Raw genomic sequence first — 22,677 nt, forward strand, 5'->3', positions numbered from 1 at the left:
AAAAAAAAATCCACTGTCGTGACGAAAGTGCATTGGCAAAGCTTGTGCTCCGCTTTGGTAGACCGGATGCGGAAGGGCAATATCTTGGGAACTGCGAGAACCAGCGGTTTTTCTCAGTGCGCATGCGCCGCAGCAAGGATGGCTGGTAATCATTGGAGGGCTGGTGGCAGGGGGCGGAGAGCTCTAGTGTCTGGTTTTGGGCGGGAATTGAAACAGCCACTGCTGCCAACAAGAATTTGAAAGCTGCAAACTTTCAGCCTTGGAGGGGGCCATGGTGCGGCCTGTGAGGTGGGTAGTTCATGACATCTGCGGGGATGGGAAGAAGCAGGAAGACGCCGTAGGCAACTTGGCCTGCACAAGATTGACGGGAAAGGGCCGAATAGGACGGTGCGTAGCGAAGGTGGGATGGACGGTTTCTGTGGAGCTCTCCAGCCTCCACTGAGAGCCGCCCATTCCACAGCAGTATCCTAGCATCCTACCTTTATCCTTCTATGCCTTCCTTTGCAGCAATTGCCGATTCTTTTACTGCCCACCCCCCCAGCCATTTAAATAAGCCTTTGGTCTGTTAGCATTCGAACAGCGCTTTACATTTCAACCATCTCCTACTCACGTGTTACTTCTTTATTTTATCACTATAGTTCTTTGATATAGCAGTCTAGATATTCCTGTTTTATCGATTTAAACTCCCAGGTATAAAGGCCAAGTTAACGGAGTCACACAGCTAGTGAGTGGCAGGATAACACTCAAACCTAAATCGTACTGGTTCCGGAGCCTCTGTGTTTTCCATTATACTATTTGAAACTATTGCTCTACTTAACCACAGTGGAGTGCTATGGAGGCCTACAGTCAGCCATTCATTTAGAAAGTTATTGTAATAAGGATTAATGTATCCCACTAGGTGTGGGAGGTTATAGGGGTGAGGGGTAGGGGGCCACAAATACCGCAAAGTGATAGTGAGAAGGAGGAAAGTCTTTCTGTAAGCACTGTAGTTAGGATGTGCCTCTCTGCGGAGACAATACATGATCTGAGACATGGGTGATGAGAAAGAGCTAGCCAGCGAAAATCAGGGGCAATCCATGTAGAGGGGACAAAAGCCAAGGCCCTGAGCTTGACTTTGTTTGAGGAAGAGAAAGAAGGCTTCTAAAGCTGAAGCATTAACAAGCAGTGGGGAGAATTGTAGGGGATTAAGGCAGAGAAATAGGCAGAGGCCAGAGTAGGTAGGACCTTGCAGGCTTTAAAAAGGAGTTTGGATTGTATTCTACGAACGATGGGAAGTCAACAGAGAGTTTTAAATAGGGCAGGAAAATCTAATTTTGGTTTTATGAAGTTCCCTGGCTGCTGGTGGAGAAAGAATGGCAGATAAGGTGACCAGAATGGCAACAAGGAAACCACTACATCATTAGATAGCGGTTTGGAGTAGGATGTTATCAGTGGACATGGAATGGTATAGATGGATTTGGGGTATATTTTGGAGATACTGCTGACAGAACTTGCTGATGTAATAGATGTGGAGGTTAAGGGGAAAAAAGGATGATTTCACAGTGTTTTTGGCCTGAGCTACTGAATGGTCGGTCTTTGTACTAACCAAGATGAGGAAGACTAGGAAAGGGAACAGGTTCAGGAGGTGTGGGGGATCAGGAGTTCCATTCTGAACATATGAAGTCTGAAATGGATTTTCAGTATGTCCACCCAAGTAGCGAGGACATAATGCCTTTGTCTGGAACAGCAGTTGTCAAAGTACGGTCTGAAGACCCCCAGGGTTCCCTGAGGCCCTCTGAGGAGGTCCATGAGGTCAAAACTATTTTCACAATAATCCTAAGACATTGCTCACTTTTTTCATTGTTCTATCATCTGCACTGCAATGGTGGTGTAACTGCTGGCACCTTAGCATGAATCAAGGCAGTGGCACCATATTGCACAAGTGTCATTGTATTCTTTCCTGCTGCACATTCGGGGTACAAAAAAAAAATATACCAGTTTCACTTAAGAATGTGCTTGATGAAGCAGTAAAAATTGTCATCCTCACTGTAGCTCAATTACTGAGCATATTCTTTTTTTAAGTTTTTATTTTTACTATGATTCAGTTTCAGAATTTCTAAAGAGGCTTTCATATTTTATTCAGCTTTTAAAATTCGTTAACTCCAAAGAGTAGGAGAGTAACAAGAGTATTCTTCATTTTAATATTCTACATGAGGAAATGAAATACATACATAAAGTACTTCTATGGTGGTTGTCTTCAGGCAAAGCACTTGTGAGATTGTTTGAGTTGGGAGCTGACCTGACCTCTTTTTTGTAGAATACCCATTTTCCTTGAAAGAACAACTGACCTACTAGGTTATTCACACTTGGGTGTTTGGTGGAAGGTAGAAAAGAAAACTACAAGACCATTTCATTTAGTGCTTAGAGGAAGAAGGAAGAAAGTGAATTTATTTTTTTTTCACTTTGAATATCACTTTCTTCTAATGGTTTTCTAAAGTAGTATGAAGATTCATTTGAGGTGGTAGGTACAAAGTCACCATTGTTTCAACATCCGTTGCATAAAGAACATTATTTAGTATTGTGGGGAGATTAAAAAGAGAGAGAAAATGTCTTTAAGTGTCAAGTTTATAATCTAGTAAGAAGACAATGCATATATAAAACAAAAGAATAAATACAACAGGAACTTATAAATGCCCCACAGCAATTAAACAGTATATAAATTGTGCTAATGATATTATTTTTACTTTGAGGGTTATCTGAATTATTTTTTTTCCTTATCAGGTATATCAAGTATAGTTATAACTATTTTAGCTAATGCTAAGTCCCTACTGTAAAATCCAACTTCTTTTTTTAAAAATTTTTTTTAATGTTTATTTTTGAGAAAGAGAGACAAAGAGCATGATGAGCTGGGGAGGGGCAGAGAATGAGGGAGACAAAGAATCAGAAGCAGGCTCCAGGTTCTGAGCTGTCAGCACAGACCCCGATGCGGGGCTTGAACTCATGAACCATGAGATCATGACCAGACCCAAAGTCGGTTGCTCAACTCACTGAGCCACCTAGGTGCCCTGTCAAGTTTAAGTACTCTTAAGAGAATTGAAACACATTTTCGTTTACTCAGACTGTCAATGGTCTTAAGGATTAGAGGTGGGAAATTGGCATTTGTGTAATTAAAAATTTGTCTTGCTCATAGGCATAAGAAATCGGTCAATTACTCGCAGTTTGAGGACTCTGACAGTGATGGTAAGTAGAGATTCATATTTTTGCTTTAAAAACTTGGAAATTTATTTTCTCAGAATTCATATGACATATAGAACTCTAATATTGAACATATTACCCAATTGTATATGAGCTAGGGCTGCAAAAGTAATTTTCTAAGCATTTGGGATAATTCTACTGATAATTACACTGACAAGAATTATGTAGGTAAGTGATAAATGAACAGGACCTAGTGAAATGGCTCTTTAGAGCTAAACTACTCTAGGTCCATGTTTCTCATAGTGTGGTTTGTCTCCTCCTATCTCTTTCCCTAAGAAGGAACACATTGTCTTTTGAAACACAAATGTGTTACAGAATATAATGTGAAATCCTCATTAACTGTACAATAAAATGAGACCTTCTATACCACTTTTTTTTTTCTTTTTAATGTTTATTTATTTTTGAGTGAGAGAGAGAGAGACAGAGTGTGAGTGGGGAGGGTCAGAGAGAGGGGGGAGACAGAATCCGAAGCAGGCTGCAGGCTCTGAGCTGTCACCACAGAGCCTGACGCGGGGCTCAAACTCATGAACTGTGAGATCATGACCTGAGCCGAAGTCGGACGCGCAACCAACCGTGCCGCCCAGGCGCCCCAACCTTCTATACCACTTCTTTATCCAGTCATCCATCGATAGACATTTGGTGCTTTCCATAGTTTGGCTATTGTAAATAATGTTGTTATAAAAATTGGGGTGCATGTGTCCCTTGCAATTAGTATTATTGTATCCTTTGGGTAAATACCTAGTAGTGCAATTGCTAGATCATATATTACTCAGCCATAAAAAAGAGTGAAATCTTACCATTGGCAACAATGTGGATGGAGCTAGAGGATAAGTGAAATAAGTCAGTCAGAGAAAGACAAAGACCATAGGATTTCACTCACAGGTGAAATTTAAGAAGCAAAACGAACATGGGGTGGGGAAGAGAGGCAAACCAAGAAACTGAGTCTTAACTATAGAGAACTGATGATTATAGAAGGAAGTGGGGGGGGGGGGTAGGTTAAATAAGTGGTGGGGATTAAGGAGGGTACCACTTGTGATGAGTACTGTGTGTTGTATGTAAGTGTAGAGTCACTAAATTGTACACCTGGAACTAATAAACTAATATTACACTGTGTGTTAACAGGAATTTAAATAAAAACTTGGAAAGGAAAAAAGAAACAAAAACAAGACCTTGAAGAAAGGTTGGGCATAGGCATAGTCTATTGGGTTATATATTTCTTTGTCTCTGCTGTTAAGGGAACTTTGGTCAAAAAGTGTGAGAAACATTTAGTTAGATTACATCATATTTCGAAATAGGTTTTGTATTTCTCAGAGCTTTCTGTGAGTCAAATGTTCAGTTATTCAGAGGTTTGAAGGAACCTGTTTTTTGCATTGGGCTCAACTGTAAATGTGTCTAAGACTTGGGAGAAAATAGTGTAGACTCTGACCTGTAGCTTTTTATTACTGTTATCAGTATGTCACCAAATATTTATAAATTGACAGTAGTGTTCTAGACATTATGGGGTGGACGTGGGGGTAAGTCACAAGTTAACATATTCCAACATGGGGAAACTTGGCAGAGACAACATGTATTAATAAATGCTAACGCTGTAATCAAGACTACGTGTACCCTGAGGGTATTCATCCATGTGCTGCACATGTGTGTAAAAACTATCGCAGCAAGGGGGCGCCTGGGTGGCTCTGTCGGTTGAGTATCTGACTTCTGCTCAGGTCATGATCTCACAGCTCGTGAGTTCAAGCCCTGCGTCGGGCTGTGTGCTGACAGCTCAGAGCCCGGAGCCTGCTTCTGATTCTGTGTCTCCCTCTCTCTCTGCCCCTCCCCCAGTCATGCTCTGTCTCTCTCTGTCTCAGAAATAAATGAACATAAAAAAAAAAAAAAAAAAAAAACTACCACAGCAGGTTTATGTTGAGTGTCAATGGAACTAGATCACATTTTGTAGTGAATTGGCTTTTGATAGACTTATATTTTAATAAACAAAGGCCACTAAAACAAAGTTGAAAAGCATGAGTGAGAATAAAGACAAATAATACGCCAACATTTTTTAAATGATGGCAATTAAACAACTTTCTTAACGTTTAAACCTTGAACACACACTGTAGTGAATTTCAGCTGCTAAGAAAATGTTTATATTTCTTAGGAAAAGCAGTTTCATATTTTATTTTGTTTAATTAATTTATTTTTTATATATTCTTTTATTTTTGATTCACACACAAATAGATGACTTTATTTCTGCAACTGTGCCTTTAAATAAAAAACCCAGAACAACACCAAAGGAGTTAAAACCAGAAACAAGGAAACCTAAACTGAAGAATCTCCAGAAAGAAGATATCCCATTGCAAGAGAAAACCCCTAAAAAAAGGTGAGAGGTAAGACATACAGTAAATATACATTCGATGTGTTAACTTAAAAGAGGGACAAATTTGAACTCTTGGTTTAATTTTTTTTAATGCTTATTTATTTATTTATTTGAGAGAGAGTGACAAAGCATGAGCGGAGGAGGAGCAGAGAGAGAGAGTGAGACGCAGAATGTGAAGCAGGCTTCAGGCTCTGAGCTGCCAGCACAGAGCCCGACATGGGGCTCAAACCCACCAGCCACGAGATCGTGACCTGAGCCAATGTCAGACACTTAACCGACTGAGCCCCCTGGGTGTCCCTTGAACTCTTCGTTTAAATTAGAACTTGAGCCCAGTCGTAGGTATTATTTTATTTAGTGCATGTAGGAGAACAGAGATGTACCATTAATCCCCTTCTGACTTTCTGCCTTAAAAAAGAAATTCACAAACATGTTAGGAAATATTCATTTAAGTATTAAGACAATCATTAAAGACAATTACAAAGTTTAGGAAGTACAGCTTACTTTATAGGACTGTATATTTGTCTCTAAAGTCTTCAAGTCTTACAAGACTACTTTGTTTAAAATTACAATCTGTAAAGATAGTTTTATAAAAATTGAAACCCATGTATTTTTCTGCAGATAAAAGATACTTTTTCTTTATATTGTTTAGACTGGTCCAGCACTGAAAAGGTCCTATAGTTTCTAGACGAATTCTGGACTTCCACTAGTTCCAAGAGAGAAGAGAGAATGAGGGAAGGAAGTCCTGAGAGGCCCCAAACCTGAAGTATGGAGAGGAGATTGGCAGAAGGGGACTATTAACAAATGGAACATGGGGGATGGTGTGGTTCACTGCTGCAAGCTGGAGAAAAGCTCATTAACACAGAGAAAGTTACCCCATGTCCTGCTCTTTACTTTTTTCTCTTTTTTTGTTTTTGGTTTTGAGATTCTTGTGCTAGGTTTAAGTACAGTGAAAAAAAAAAACAAAAAAACAAAAACACCTACAAATGAGAGAATATTTGCAAATCATATAATTGATAAAGGATTTGTATTCAGAACATATAAAGAAGTCTTACAGTTCAACAGTAAATAGATTAATAACCCAATTTAGAAAATGGGCAAAGGATTTGAGTAGACATTTCTCCAGAGAACATCTCCAAATTAATAGTAAGCACATAAAAGATGCTCAGCATCCTTAGCCATCAGGGAAATGCAAATCAAAACCATGGTGAGATAATACTTCACACCCTTTGGGATGGCCATAATAAAAAAGACAGACAATAACCAATGTTAATGAGGATGTGGAGAAACTGGAATTCTCATACATTGTTGCTGGGAATGTAAAATGGTACAACCACATTGGAAAGCAGAGTAACAGTTCCTCAAAATGTTGAACATGGGGTTATTTTATGACCCTGCCTAGGTATGTACTTAAGAGAAATGAAAACATATACCCACACAAAAACTTGGACACAAAGCTTCACAGCATTATTCACAATAGCCAGAAAATGGTAGCAGTACAAATGTCTGTCCAACTCATGAGTGGATAAGTAAAATGTGGTCTGTCTATACACTGGAATATCATTCAGCAGTAAAAAGAAGTACTAATACATGCTACGACAGGGATGAACCTTGAAAACATGCTGAGCAAAAGAAGCCAGACATAAAAGTCTGCATGTATGATTCCATTGACTTGAGATGTCTAAAATAGGTGAGTCCATAGAAACAGGAAGTAGATTAGTGTTGCCAGGTGCTAGGGGCGGGTAAGCAGGGAGTGACTGCTAATGGATATAGGGTCTCTTTGGGGGTGATGAAAATATTCTGAAAGTAGGTAGTGGTGATGGTTTCTCAACTCTGAATATACTTAAAGACTGCTGAATTGTACACTTTAAAAGGGTGAGTTTAATGCTGTGTGAATTATATCTCAATAAAACTTATTTTTAAAAAATAAATCCTTCAAGGTGCATCTCAGTATTTCGTCCTTTATATAACTTTTTTCTTAAATCTGTCTTTGATTTCTTACACACCCTAACACTCTGACCACCTTTAATAGGAGACATAATAATCTGCTCATATAGGAAAATTATCAGTACGTCTTATTTCCCTACCCTCCTCATTAATTGCGGACTCCTTCAGGGTACTTTTAGTATTCTATTTAGTGCAGTGCCTCATACACAGTAAGTACTTGGTGACATATCTGTTAAAGTCTAGATTGGGAGGAACAGTTTAATAAAAGAGCTATAATACCTGTCTAAGGAGGTGTGAGTGAGGTCAAGGAAGATTTCTAAGTGGATTTTTGAGGAAAGTCTTTATTCTAGGTTGAGCAGGCGCTTGGCATTGGTAACAAGGACTGACATTACCCTGAAAGGAGGCAATACGTACAACAGCACAGACTGCTGCTTTTTCAATCTCGTATGCACCTGTAACATGACATTACTTCACATTAGCAGTCTTAACCATTAAAGTCAGTTATCATGATTACTGTTTAGAAAACATTTTTGTGAGGTTAGCAGCTCTTAAATAGTGATTCAGAAAAATCTCAGATTTTGCTGTTTGGTTGAGATTGATATTTTTAAAAACTCATTTTTATTTTTTTTTGTCTCCCTTTAGGATAGCTTTAGATGACAAGCTCTACCAGCGAGACTTAGAAGTCGCACTTGCTTTATCAGTGAAGGAACTTCCAACAGTCACCACTGATGCGGAAGAGGCTCAAGATAAAAGTAACTTTACTTTCTATATATTTCTTTTTGTAACCTCATTGCTTTTGTAATTGTGTCTCCGGATGAGCCTTCATAGAGGAAACAATAAGAGTTTAATACTTTGGATAGCAAATGGAGCAACTGGCATAATTAGATTCCGTGCTTTATTCTGCATGAATGTCGTTCATGCACACGCATCTCTCTGCTTAACACCTGATGCCAACTCTGGACTAAGTCATGGACTATGAGCTTGGATGCAAGTCACTTTTGTTTACAGTGGAAATTTAATTTCTTAAGCAAATGAATTGGTCTATACAGTCCTAATAACCCATCTCTTTTCTCTCAAAATTCAAATTAGTTAAACATGATCTAGTGAGGGTAATTTTTATTATTTACGAAGGCTGAAGGTACTAGTTTGGTTAGCAGGCTCAGTGGACTTACAAGATGTAGGACTTCTGGATTTCTCTGGGTTTTTCTCCGATTTTTCTAGCACTGTGTAGCAGATGACAGTATTGATACTCTGGAGAGGCAGAAATTATTCTTGGAAAAGACATTCAAACTGTTAGCATGCTTTTTGGATGAAATTGTTTTGACTTAGCTTCTTTTATGTTGGAGGATATTTTTAACTCATTAGCTCATTTAGGGGTATAGATGTTTCAGTCATTATTGCCTCCTATTTGACAGTAAATAAAACACTGTTGATTGATTAGGGAGCCGTTTACTAATCAGGAAATCAAAGAAACAAAGAGAATTATCTTATATCCAAAACTGAGAAAATGGAACTCATCTCTCTCCTATAAGAGCTGGTAGAATATATAGCAGGATTTCCTTGGAAGTACCACTTCTCATAGATTAATATACTTTATAGCACCAGGATTTAATAGTACAGTTACCATGACTCAAAGTCCTCTTGAAATACTTTAGATCATTTTAAGGTTATTATAATGATTGAAAAATCTTTGTTAGTAAAAGCATGTATCTATTACACAGAAATGATAGTATTTATTGACTGTTTCCTATGTGCTGGGCACTACAGTAAGCAATTTCTACATGTGACCCACTTTGATCCCCAAAATACACCTAATTAGTCCACGCTCTATTTTTTCTCTCCACAATATAGATGAGGACATTAAGTCTTAGGATAAGCCATATTCTCATACTCGTGTAGCCAGTTGGAGGGGTAGAGCCTGAATTTCAACTTAAGTCTAAGTGTGTTTGATTTCAGAGCCCAACTCCCAAACCGTATGCTGACCTTTCCAAGGTAAGTCATACTAGCTTGAGCTTGGATCATGCATCTGTATCCGAAAGCTTTTACATTTGAACACCAGTTTTCCTATTTCTACCCATTGACTAAGGTGCATCTGTATCTTTTTCCTTCCTCCTTATCTTTAGGCATTGAAAAGTGTGACAGTCGTGGAAGTGAAACAATGAGTAAGGCCCCTCATATCTCCAATTGCAGTGTAGCCAGTGATTATTTAGGTAAGCTTTGATATTAATAATAATACTAATTTTTTCTATCAACAAGCTATTTTTCTAACTTCTATTTCAATACCTGACACTGTAGCTAAAACCAAGATATTTAAATTTGTCAAGGTTCTCTTCACCTCCTCTCCTTTGTTTCTTTGTGTTTTAGTCTTTTTCTCTTTTACTGCAGACCAATTTTCCTTTTCTTCCCTGGTGGAAGGTCATGACTACCTGTGGCTTCTAGTTGATAGCTGTTGACCACTGAAGAAAGCGGCTGCATCTTCCCTGCTCCACTTTTCAGATTTCTTGGGGAAAGCCTCCTCAGTTGGGTCTCACACTTATCCTTACCCTGGACTCTGTTGTCAGGATACTGACGTTTATCATGGTTGTGCCAGATTGGACTATGTGATCTATTAGAAGCAGCGGAGGAATGAAGCTGGGCAGATAAAAACAACGGATGTGATAGAAGTCTATTTTGCAGTTCTTTCAATATTATCTGTCACAAAAAGTTTTCTGTTGGTTTTTATGCCTCTCCTGAAGATTTGGATAAGATTACTGAGGAAGATGATTTTCCTGGTGTTCAAGGGAAAAGAAAAGCAGCATCAAAGGCTATGGTACAACAGAGGAAGATTCTTCTGGAAGGCAGTGATGGCGATAGTGCTAATGACTCTGAACCAGACTTTGCAACTGGTGAGTTATATCCTACCTCCAAATTAAGCCTATGGAAATTCAGTAAAAAGTTCTTAAAGACCATTAGTGGATGCAAAGCACTGTGCTAAATGTTTGGTATATGCAAACTTGAACTTACAGGACAGTTACATCCAGCTCTGCCATTTGGGGAGAAAGCTTCATGTGGAGGTGACCTTTAAGCTGTACCTTGAAAAATAAGTAGTATTTACACAAACTAAAAGGGTAAAATAGCGTTCCTGACTGATAGAAAAGCATCAACAATGGCATAGACAAGCACACATAGAAGAAAGTGATCAGGAAGCCTGGGGCAGAGAATGTTCTAGAAGAGGCTAAGGAGGCAGGCTGGCACTTTCTAAGAAGTGTACACTTCTTTCTATAATACTAGAAATCCATGAAATATCTTGGGGATGAAGTGATATGAAACCTATATTTTTATTTGTGACTTTGTTTTTCAGATTCATTCAGAAATTAGGACAAATGGGAAGCATAGTGACCTGGACAGAGCATCATAATATATTAATTAAAAATTAAAATGAATAAATCCATAAATTTGTGCCAAATCGGATGCTATATTTTGATAGATTTTAACATGCTATTGACAAATGGATTTGTTCATCAACATTTTATAAATATTTGAGTATCTGTTATGTACATTATATTGAAGACACTACAAATATAGCAGTGAACAAAACAGAGCTCCCTTAAGAAGCTTAAAGTCGAGTGAAGGGACACAGACAGTAATGAAATGTAGAATGTATCAAGTGTCATCGTAGAAGAGCTATGTAGAAGAGGAAGACAGAGTAGAGCCCAGACGTCTGCCTTTTGAACCAGTACCTGCCCCTTTATATGACCTGGGTCATCCCAAAGCAGACAGTCTAGGGATCTTACTTTGAGAAACAACTGATGTAACTGGAGCACCGGAAAGTAGGAGCCACGGAAAGAAAATGCCCTGAAGAAGCATAGTAGAGCATGGACTGAATGTTTCCCAACTTAAGGTTACTTAATACAAAAAAAAGCCCAAAATAAGAAAATAATTCCTTGTCAGTTTAATTGTTTCTTCGGGGATATGATTGTAGCACTTCCAGAATGTCATTATCGTTATTTGACACATGCTTGTCAGAAAAATCAGTCAACAATTTTAAAGTTATAAACTGCAAGTCTACTTAACATGCCAATGAAATTAATTTGTCTTTAATAGTGGTTAAAAATGTTTGTGTGGAAATGAAATCACTTGCTTTGTTTGCTGGGTTTATGTAATTAATGGGTTATGTTTCTAGAGGTATGATAGAATTTAAAAAGAATAATATTCTCTTATTTGCATTCCAACCTCATATATTCTCTCTAATAATTTTATAAAAGTAAGTTTTTATCGAGATTATAATTTGGATAGTGACTTTAAAGTCGCCTCTATGCCTTTGAAAGGAAGTTGTTAAAATCTCCAAAAACACAAATGGCCAAAAAGCATATGAAAAGATGCTCAATATCAGTATCATTAGGGAAATACAAATCAAAATACCAGTGAGGTGTCATCTTACACCCATTAGGATGTCAAAAAAACAGAAAATAACTACTGTGGTAAGGATGTGGAGAAATTAGAACCCTTGTTCACTCTTAGTGGGATTTCCGCCGTGGAAAGCAGGGTGGCATCTCCTCAGAACATTAAAAATAGAAGTATCATGTGATCTAGCAATCCCACTTCTGGGTATATATTCAAAAGAATTGAAGCAGGGTCTCAGATATTTGCACACCCATATGTATAGCAGTGTTATTCACAGTAGCTAAGGGGTGAGCAACTCAAGTGCCCATCAACAGTTTAATGGATAAACACCATGTGGTCTATACATACAATAGAATTTCAGCGTTCAAAGGGAAGGAAATCCTATCATGCGCTACAACTTGGGTGAACCGTGAAAACTTTATGCTAAGCAAAATAAGCCAGTCACAAAAGACAAATGCTGGGTGGTTCCACTTATAAGAGGTATCTAAAATAGCCAAATTCATAGAAACAAAATAGAATGGTAGTTAGATGAAAAGAGAAAGGATCATTTGTGACCTTCAGCAGGGAAAGAAAAATGAAAATTGGAGAGAACATAGACTTTTCTTAAGGACATCTAAAGATTCACAGAATCCGTAACCCCATTGTTTGGGCCTTTCAGCTTCACCAATTTGGTATGCTAATGACTTGGAATTCTGGGAGCTCCACTTACCACCACCAGATGATTTAACTGCTTTCTCTGTTGACTGATGATGGTCAGTTGGACCTTACCGTTAGATAAGTTTGATAAGTAGAGTTTAGCCAGTTGCTACCATTTATCCTCTCAGGCCAAGAAAAGAACACATGCACTACCAGAACTGTGGGATACATAGGAAGTTTTGTCCTTCTAGAGTCTATATTTTGAAACTTTGGAGAAACTCCACTACTTGCCCTCCCTGAACCTAGGTCCTTTTGGGACTCCAGAAATAATTATTTGATTTTTCTTTTTTCTTTTTTTTTTAATCTTTATTTATTTATTTATTTATTTTTTTAAATTTTTTTTTCAACATTTATTTATTTTTTGGGACAGAGAGAGACAGAGCATGAATGGGGGAGGGGCAGAGAGAGAGGGAGACACAGAATCGGAAACAGGCTCCAGGCTCTGAGCTGTCAGCACAGAGCCCGACGCGGGGCTCGAACTCACGGACCGCGAGATCGTGACCTGGTTGAAGTCGGACGCTTAACCGACTGCGCCACCCAGGCGCCCCTAATATTTATTTATTTTTGAGACAGAGAGAGACAGAGCATGAATGGGGGAGGGTCAGAGAGAGAGGAAGGCACAGAATCCAAAGCAGGCTCCAGGCTCTGAGCACAGGCTTTGAGCCTCAGTACAGAGCCCGACGTGGGGCTTGAACTCACAGACCGTGAGATCATGACCTGAGCTGAAGTCGAACACTTAACCGACTGAGCCACCAAGGTGCCCCAATTATTTGATTTTTCAAAGTACTATATATAGCAGCCTTCGTGTGGTCTGCTGGCATTATATAACCCAGTAATCATCATATGAATATGTGGGTTGATTACTCTCATGTGTTTTTAAGTTTTTATTTGTATGGAAAGACAGAATAAGGAAATAGTAATTTGAAGATCATAATGACATTGTTAATTTAGGCAAAGGCTATCAATGGAAAGCTGACGAGGATCTTCACGATGAGAATTCAGGCTGGCGGCAACTGTGCCAACCAAGAGTGGGACAACCATATGTTCTATGCTTTCTGATCTGATATAATAGGAAGTACAGAGCATTCTTATGAAGTACATTCTTACAAAAAAATAACAAGGTGAGCCTGATTCTAATTGGGCCTTGAGAAAATTCCAGCTCACAGAATAAGCAAAACGCCATGAGGAAGAAAGCAGACAACAAATGCAGAATGTCAGAAGTTCTATAGGACAACTGACTTGGTTACTTCAATAGCTCTATTTTAAAGTGATTAAATGGTACCTGGGTGGCTCAGTCAGTTAAGTGTCCGACTCTTGGTCCCAGCTCGTCTTGATTTTGGGGTCATGAGTTCAAGGCCCCATGTTGGGGGCTTAAAAAAAAAGTGGTTAATGTGGACTGGATAGAAGATTATACCAAGAAACTATCGTTGATACTGTAAGATATGATAATGACATTGTTGTGTTTTTTAAAAAAAAGCTCATGTTTTCTAGAGATGCAGTGTGAAGTATGTACAATTGTAATGACCTGATGCCTCAGACTTATTTTAACATACTTCCGGAAGAAAAGGAAGAAGATGAGAGAGAGAGAGAGAGAGAGATGAAACAGATGTAGCAAAGTATTGATGAATATTGAATCTGAGTGCTGTGTTACTGTTTCAGGTTGTGTATGCTTGAAAAACTTTATGATATTTATTTTTATATAAAATATTTCCTACAGATAGGTAGATATTATATGTGGTGGGCATAACAGTTATCTCTGAGTGGTGAGATTAGGAGATTTTCTTTTGCCTTAATACTTTTTTGTTGTGGTCTACATTTCCTGCAATAAGCATATACTGCTTTTATAATTAAAAAAAAGTAAAGTTTTTATGAATATAGTACTAATAATCCTTATTTACACTTAGCATTCAGAATTTATTATTTACAAGACATGGTTTTCTGACCCCCTCCCCCACCTTGGCCCTCCCCCACCCAAAATAGAAGAATTGTTGCTTGATTATCAGCTATTCTTTGTGCTTATTCCCAGAGCAGCTGTAGCTCCTTAATCTATTACTTCTCTGGCTTGTAGCATCGCAGTACAGAGAAGGGTTTGTGGGAAATAACAGGTGTGCCCAAATGAAATCATATGTAGGATTATAAGTTAAGATGTTGTGGTATGGTTAGTCTGTTCTAGATTCCCATTGGGTTTCTATTCTAGAATGTTGAAGTTTACGTGATTAAGGGAAGGTATAATGTTACTATCACCATCAAGGTCATTGTTTTGAAAGAGTTGGTAACGTACCCTATCATTCTTTTCGAAAGTCACTGAATTAAACTGGAAATATTGGAAACAAAGATTACTGATGGGAACTATAATGATAACAGTAAGAGCAAACAATTCTGTTTTGCTTGTTGTCTGCCAGATGTCATTCTAAAGGCTTTGTCTCTATTAACTCATTGAATCCACACAGCAACCCTATGATGTAGGTTTTATGGTGATCCTCATTTTATACATAGAAAACTTAAGCCGAGTGAAGTGAGCGCCCTAGGGTCACACAAAGTGTGAGCCGAGGGGCCAGGATTCAAACCCAGGTGACCTCTCAGTGACTGCGGTGGCATAGCATAGCAGGAGGCACACAAGACTCTAGTGCAAAGGCTGTAAATTCAAGGCCATAGAAGTCCATTTTTTGTTTAACTGAAGTAAATTGACAAGCAATGTTGTGTTAGTTTCAGGTATACATGGAAGCCTCACTTTTTAGAACAAAGACCAAGTATATGCAATCCTCTTGTTTTAGGTGAAGAGTCCGAGGATGACTCTGATTTTAGTGAGAGTGAAGATAATGATGAAGACTTCACTGTGAGAAAAAATAAAGTGAAAGAAATTAAAAAGAAAGAAGTGAAGGTCAAATCCCCAGTTGAAAAGAAGGAGAAGAAACCTAGATCCAAATGTAATACTTTGGGTAAGCTTAATCCAAAACACTAACTTTATAAAACGTATTTGGTTTATTTGTGTTTTTCTTACCTTTGCCTTTGTTCTCCGTAACATTTTGCCAGTGTTCATTTCTAGCTAAGATATGTAGATGGAAGGAGGGATGGGGAAGGGAGAAAAGCAGACGAGTTCTGCCCACTGTCTACTGCCTACCAGCTCTTACTAGAATTACCCTCCACTAGCACTGATGGCCACCCTCTGAGGTAGCTATTATCACCTGCATTTGATAGTGAGAAAACTGAGGCTCAGACAGGTTAAATAATTTGTAGGAATTCTTACAGCTAATTAAATGAGGAGCTAGAATTTGCACCTAGTTTTGTCCATTTAGAGCCCAAGTTGTAGCCACTGGACCACATTTTTTCCAGGCAGTTAACAGGGAAGTTTACATGATTCTAATTTCTTGCTTTCATGCTTGACTTAGTCTTTGATTTGAGAACCCTTTTGCTATGTGTTTTAGGGCTTTTTTGTTTTTTCTTGAGTTCATAATATATAATAGATTATTATAAACTATAACTTACATTAACTTGATTTTTCTTTACTTACCGATATATATTTTTCTGTCTTCATTGTTTGAAACTAAGATTTCCATTATTCAGACTCCATTTATTGGTGCTGGGAGCTGCTGTCACCTTAACTAGTGTGGTGCTGAGTACTTACTGAGAAATAAGGACTAAATACTGATTCATATTCCTCCCTCTACTGTATTCTGAATTAATAAGGTTTTAATTAGTGTCTTTTTAAATTGACAAATTCATCTGGTTTTCAGAAATTAGGTTTTAAGTGCAGTGGGTTTTAGAGATAAAACTGTATATTAGTTTCCAGTTGCTGCCATGACAAATAACCACAAACGTAGTGGATTAAAACCACAAATTTATAATTTTATAATTGAGGAGGCCACAAGTTCAAAGTGCTTCTCACTGCACTACAATCAAGCTAGTAGCAGGACTGTGTTCCTTTGTGGAGGCTCTGGGGGAAAATTCCTTTTCTTGACTTTTCTGGCATTTAGAGTCTGCCTGTGCCTTTTGACTGGTGGTCCACAGGGGTCCATTTCCACCTTCAAGGCCAGAAAAGGCGGGGACTTTCTCACATCACATCACTGATTCTCTCTCTCTCTCTTTCTCCTGGTTCTCACTTTCATTTATAAGGACCCTTGTGAGTACATTGGGCCATCCAGATAATTCAAGATAGTCTCCCCCTCTCAGGATCCTTAACTTCATGACATCTGCCAAGTCCCTTGCTGTGGAAGGTGACATACACATGTCCTGGGAATTAGGATATAGACATCTTTGAGGGTCCATCCTTCTGCCTACCACAAACTGATATGAAAAAGTCATTGACAGTATGAATGTATTTTATATTTTCTTTGGATGTTTGTTTATGCTTCCTCACCAAGACACACTAAAAATTAAGAATAAAATGTTAGTTTACACATTGGAATTTACCATTTCAGGTCTACTGGATTGGAGCAAGTTGTTTCACAAGGGAGCTTAAAATATAATTTTAGTAGTAAAATTTAACTGCCAAATAATGGGGTTAAGAATTAGGAAATATGGAATATATTACTAGTCCCACTAGTAACATATGGAATAACCATTGAGAGTCTTTTCATCAGGCGCATGTTACAATTTTTCCCTTGATAGAGAAAATTTTTGAGAGCTGTGCTGTCCAATATGATAGCCACTGGCTGTATACAGCTATATTAGACTTAATTGAAATTAAATAAACTTTAAAAGTGAATTCAGGTTTTGCTAACCCCATTTCAAGTGCTTAATAATAACATGTGGCTAGTGGCTATCACACGGATAGCACAGAATTTCCATCACAGCAAAAAAGCTTCTGTTGGACAGTGCTGATCTAGGCAATATAGAGGTTAACATTAAGAAGAGTATATAGTGAAAATGTTCATCTTCAAATACCTTTAGATATCGTTAGGTATATCATAGCAAGCATTATCTCAGAAGTGAATTTATATTCTACCTCTCCTCCCTTCATTTCCAGCACATCCCTCTCTCCCCCCACCCCAGACACCAAAACCTAGTCTCATTCTTGTGTTCATCTCTGGATAAATGATACCATCCAGCAGTGTGCCCATGACAGGAACTTGCAAGTTATGATTATTTCTTCATCTCTATCACTACCTCCCCCCGTCTAATTCCTAAAAGATCTCCAACTGCTGTTCTTTCCTTCATGCTCCCTGTGTTCAGGCCTTTATCACCTCCTACCTCTTTATAACCTGAAGAGCCTTCTGGGTGGTCTGCTTGCCATACACTACCATCAGAAAGATGTGTTCAGAACACAAGTGTTCCCAAGAAAAACCAGTACATGACTGTGACTAGCCAGACACCTTCACTGGTGCACACAGCTCTTCATCAGTGATGTGCACCCTGTCCGTGTCTCTCTCCTTGACCTTCCTGCTCCAGCTGTACTGAACCAGAGGCCGGTCCTGGGACCTGCTGCATTCTCCAGCTTTGCATGCTCTACTCCCTCTGCCTGGAAAACTTCCCTCTAACTCATCTTTCCTCTTCAGCCTTGATTTGGCTCAAACTATCCTCAAACAACTTCCTTGTAACTTTTACCCCTATGCAGGTATGCATACAGATTGTAGGTTCCCTCCTGTGTATACCTCTAGACTTTGTCTTATCTCTTATCCCCACTGCATTATACACGTCTTTACTTTTTTCCCCTTTCTACTAGAGCCTAGTGACCAAACCGTAAATTCCTTGGCAGCACGATCTGTGAGCTCTTTGTAACCCTAGAGCCTAATATATTGTCTCACTGACAATATATACTGATGAGACGCCATTATATAATGTATGGACTATGGAGCCAGACCTGGTTCCTAATCCTGGCTCAGGGACGCACCAGCTGGCATACTGCAGGCAGACTGCTCAGCCTGTCTGTTTCCTTATCTGGCAGTGGGGCTAGGAATATCGGTATGAGAGCAGCTCTAAGGGTTAAAAGCGATATATATGGCATGCTTACCACACTGCCTGGCATATAAATGCTCATTAAAGATGGCTGTTCTTAGGCTCTCAATAAATGTTTGTGTATAATTAGAGTTTCTCTAATTGATAATCTTGCCTTTTTAATTTTTATGAGATTATGTAACTTTATAATTTTTATACCTACCTGCCAGACTTATTCTTCCTCTATGAAAACCTTTTTCTATGTATATTTTTTAAAGTGACTTCAGGAGACTCTGCTCCAGCTTCTGTGAAATCAGAACTTCAGCCTTCACCAAAAAAGGTTTCTGGTTCTTCGGAGGTCACTAGGAAACCATTACAAATACGCAGTCCTTTGGCTGAAAACAAAAAACCTAAGTGGGTCCCACCAGGTATGGTATGTTTATTGATTAAGGGCAGAGGCTTGGAAAATTATCACTGTCAGCTTTTTTTCCTAGTTGCAAATGTTATACCGTATTCTTCAAAACCAAGGTTTTTAGTTGCTGCATTTATTTGTCATTTATCATTCCCTTATACTGAGCATCCAGATTGCTTATTGTTTTTTCAGTGTCATAAATAAGGTTACAAGAAGCACAGACATCCTTATTTTAGAAATCTGTGGGCACATCCTTGATTATTTTCTTAGGATAAATTTCTAGTAGTGGAATTACAGTGTCAAAGAGTGTCCACATTTTAAATTCCTGATATTTATTTTTGGCAACAAGTCTGTTTGCTCAAGATCCATTGATCATAGTCTGACTGAAGCCTCAGGACCTGTATGTGGGACTTCTAGCATTTCACAAATGCCCTAGCAGACTTGACTTCTCTTCCCTTTGTGTTTTTTTGTTCCACAGCCAAGCCTTGCTGATCCTTCAAGAATTCTTTGGCTTTCACCCTTCCTGACATTACCAAAACCCTAGTCCAGGCCCCATTCATTTCATGCCCAAGCTACCTGTGGCTTCATAACTCGTCCTGTGTCCACTTCCTAGTCCAGTGAAACTGATACAGTTTTTCTTCCTTAAACACAATGTATATCTTCTCTAAGAGCCTCTCTGTATACAGTTTCCTCTGTCTGGCATGTCTCTTCCCCTTTGTCCCGTTTCCTTTTCTAAGTCCCTCCAAATCGACTCAGGTTTGGTTTACTTCTTTTCACTGACATTTCTTTTTTCTTTTCTTTTTTTTTTTTTTGAGAGATTGGGGGAGGGGCAGAGGGAGAAGGAAAAAGAGAATCTTAAGCTGGCTTCACACTCTGCTTGGAGCCCAAGGTGGGGCTCAATCTTATGACTGTGAGATCATATCTGAGCTGAAATCGAGAGTGGGATACTTAAATGACTGAGGCACCCAGGTGCCCCTTACTGACATTTCTTGATTGGTCCATAGTGGTCACACCCCGATAACTAGATATTAATAGACAGATTTCAGTCTGAGTCAGTATTTTTGTATCCTTTGGGTAAATGCTGATTCAAAGGGGCACGTGTACCCCAAGTTTATAGCAGCATTATCAACAATATCCAAGCTATGGAAAGAGCCTAAATGTCCACTGACTGATGAATGAATAAAGAAGATGTGGTGTTCACACACACAATGGAGTATTACTCAGCCATGAAAAAGAATGAAATCTTGTCATTTGCAGTGATGTGGATGGAGCTAGAATGAAATAAATAAGAGAAAGACAAATGCCATATGATTTTACTCATATGTGGAGTTTAAGGGAAAAAAAACGGAGCAAAGCAAATCATAAGAGACTCTTACTATAGAGAAGAAACTGGGGGTTGCTGGAGGGGAGGTGGTGGGTAGGGGGATGGGCTACATGGGTGATGGGCATTAAGGAGGGCACTTGTTGGGATTAGCACTGGGTGTTATATGTAAGTGATGAATCACTAAATTCTACTCCTGAAACTAATATTACACTATATGTTACTTACTAGAATTTAAATAAAAGCTTGAAATATTAAAAAAAAAAAAAAGCATTAAAAGGAAAGGGTTTCAGTCTGAGACTGCATAATTACTTAATGTCTCTTAATTACTTCATCTTCTGAAATATCAGGCATATCTTGATTCAACAATTCCATACATTACTCAGTGCTCACCATGATAAGTGTAGTCACCATCTGTCAACAAACAACATTATTCTAATATTATTGACTATATTCTCTGTGCTATACTTTTCATCTCTGGGACATTTCTTTTATAACTGGAAGTTTGTACCTCTTAATCTCCTTTATCCCCCCCTTATCTATTTCACTCACCCACCCCAGCCCCAGTCAGAGAAGGCAAATACTATACGATGTCACTTAAAAGAACTAGAATAAATAAGTAAAAAGAGTATTGGTCGTGTTTACAGTTATTTAATATTTGAAAAGAAATAGATTCAAGGAGTATTTGGAAAAATATGGGATTTTTAAAAAATGCATTAGATTTTTCTACTACTAGAAATTATAACCGCATGCATTTCTTTATTCTCTATGCCTCTGCAACCAATGTTATTTGCTCCCAACTTACCAACTTCAGCTTTCATGCTTAAAGTTTTGGTGTCGTTACCTTGCCTTCGGAGCATGTTTGAAAATAGGCAGTACTATATTCTTTCTAATCTTTAATACTGTTCATTCTTTTGATCTTGTTTGTAACTTGAATAGAGCTTGTATACCAGAGTAATCTCTACCTACCTTTTTTTGCATCTTCTGTTTTGTAAGTTGATCTTTGTTAGGAGATTTCTAACATCATCAGCATCAGGTGCTATGTTTTCTTTCAGCGATGTCCGGAAGCAGCAGCATCAGGAGCCCACTGGCAGGCGTGTCTGTTAAGTCTCCAAATCAGAGTCTCCGCCTGGGTTTGTCCAGATTAGCACGAGTTAAACCTTTGCATCCAAATGCCGCTAGTAGCTGAGTGTGATAGTAAACACATGTTTGATTAAGAGAATCACAGTTTTACAAGTGTGTTTATATTTGATGTGTGTTTATATTTAAGGAGGGTATCATAAGATAAAGGAATCCTTTAATGTCCTATAAATTGCCTCTACCCATTCCATGATGATGTTCTCTGAAGCTATTCAAGATTTCAATAAGGGGTTTGTTTATCAGAATTATCTTGTAATGCCCTTTCCTTCTGGAGAATGTGTTCTATTTTTCCTGTGTATAATAAGTCATTGTCATTCAGTGGTTGTCAGTTTGACATGGAGGAAGTCCATGTTGCATGCTATTCTTTTCTAGAAACATGATGCTCCTTTCTAGCTTTGTCTAATTTATGGCACCTTAACTGTAACTATTCAGAGTTTAAAAGGAAACATTCCCACTTTTTCCAGGAGACATTTCTGAAATCTTACTTAAGCTACATTGTCAGTTTAATTGCAAAAATGTTTCATATTTTAGTCAAATACTAAGAATTCAGAATTCATTTACCCATTAAAATGGTTGCTATAATGACTTATGTCGCCTACTCAGAAGTAGATGTTTATTGTATAGCAAATAGAATTTCATGACATTTTATGAAGTTCTCATCAAAGCCTTTAATAAAAGTGAAAAAGTTTGATATGCTCTTTCCTTGAGCCCATTGCACCTGTCTACATTTGTCTACATTAGGTTGTCTATATTTCATTAGATTAAATGAATGCTTTATGAAAAAAAAAAAAAACTTAGTCTTTTTGTTGTGAATATAAGGGGTGGGGGCTGGAGGGAGCTGTTTCTTCAAATCATCACTTTATGTTAAGCCGGTACCTTAGACGATGGCTGTCAAGTATCTGGTCATCTCTATTATGATATTAGATAATCCAGCTTTTCAGGAAGCTTAGCTCTGAACTTGTTATGAATAAAAGTAGTTATGGATATTTTACATTTTCTGGTGAGAGTTTCAGCCAGCTCCTGATCACTTTTTTTTTTTTTAATTTTTTAACGTTTATTTATTTATTTATTTATTTATTTATTTATTATTATTTTTTTAATGTTTATTTATGTTTGAGACAGAGAGAGACAGAGCATGAACGGGGGAGGGGCAGAGAGAGAGGGAAACACAGAATCGGAAGCAGGCTCCAGGCTCTGAGCCATCAGCCCAGAGCCCGACGCGGGGCTCGAACTCACGGACTGCGAGATCGTGACCTGGCTGAAGTCGGACGCTTAACCGACTGCGCCACCCAGGCGCCCCTAACGTTTATTTATTTT

General features: G+C 38.4%; 1 protein-coding gene across 3 annotated transcripts; it reads left to right on the forward strand.

Moving 5' to 3' along the window:
• Nucleotides 1-107: 107 nt before the first annotated feature.
• On the forward strand, nt 108-22,067 carry RAD51AP1 (RAD51 associated protein 1). Of its 3 annotated transcripts, none has more exons than XM_023256703.2 (9): nt 108-387; nt 3,170-3,219; nt 5,452-5,593; nt 8,177-8,286; nt 9,658-9,744; nt 10,270-10,419; nt 15,388-15,552; nt 18,766-18,915; nt 19,378-20,057. In XM_023256703.2, the coding sequence occupies exons 1-9, from the start codon at nt 272-274 to the stop codon at nt 19,389-19,391; spliced, it is 984 nt and encodes a 327-aa protein (XP_023112471.1). In that variant the 5' UTR covers nt 108-271; the 3' UTR covers nt 19,392-20,057. The 3 variants fall into 3 exon arrangements, with proteins under 3 accessions (XP_023112471.1, XP_023112469.1, XP_023112470.1); XM_023256701.2 differs by lacking the exon at nt 19,378-20,057 and adding an exon at nt 21,276-22,067 and having other exon boundaries at nt 110-387; XM_023256702.2 differs by lacking the exon at nt 19,378-20,057 and adding an exon at nt 21,276-22,067 and having other exon boundaries at nt 112-288.
• Nucleotides 22,068-22,677: the final 610 nt, after the last annotated feature.

The sequence above is a fragment of the Felis catus genome, chromosome B4, assembly GCF_018350175.1.
Source record: "Felis catus isolate Fca126 chromosome B4, F.catus_Fca126_mat1.0, whole genome shotgun sequence".
Classification (NCBI taxonomy): Eukaryota; Metazoa; Chordata; class Mammalia; order Carnivora; family Felidae; genus Felis; species Felis catus.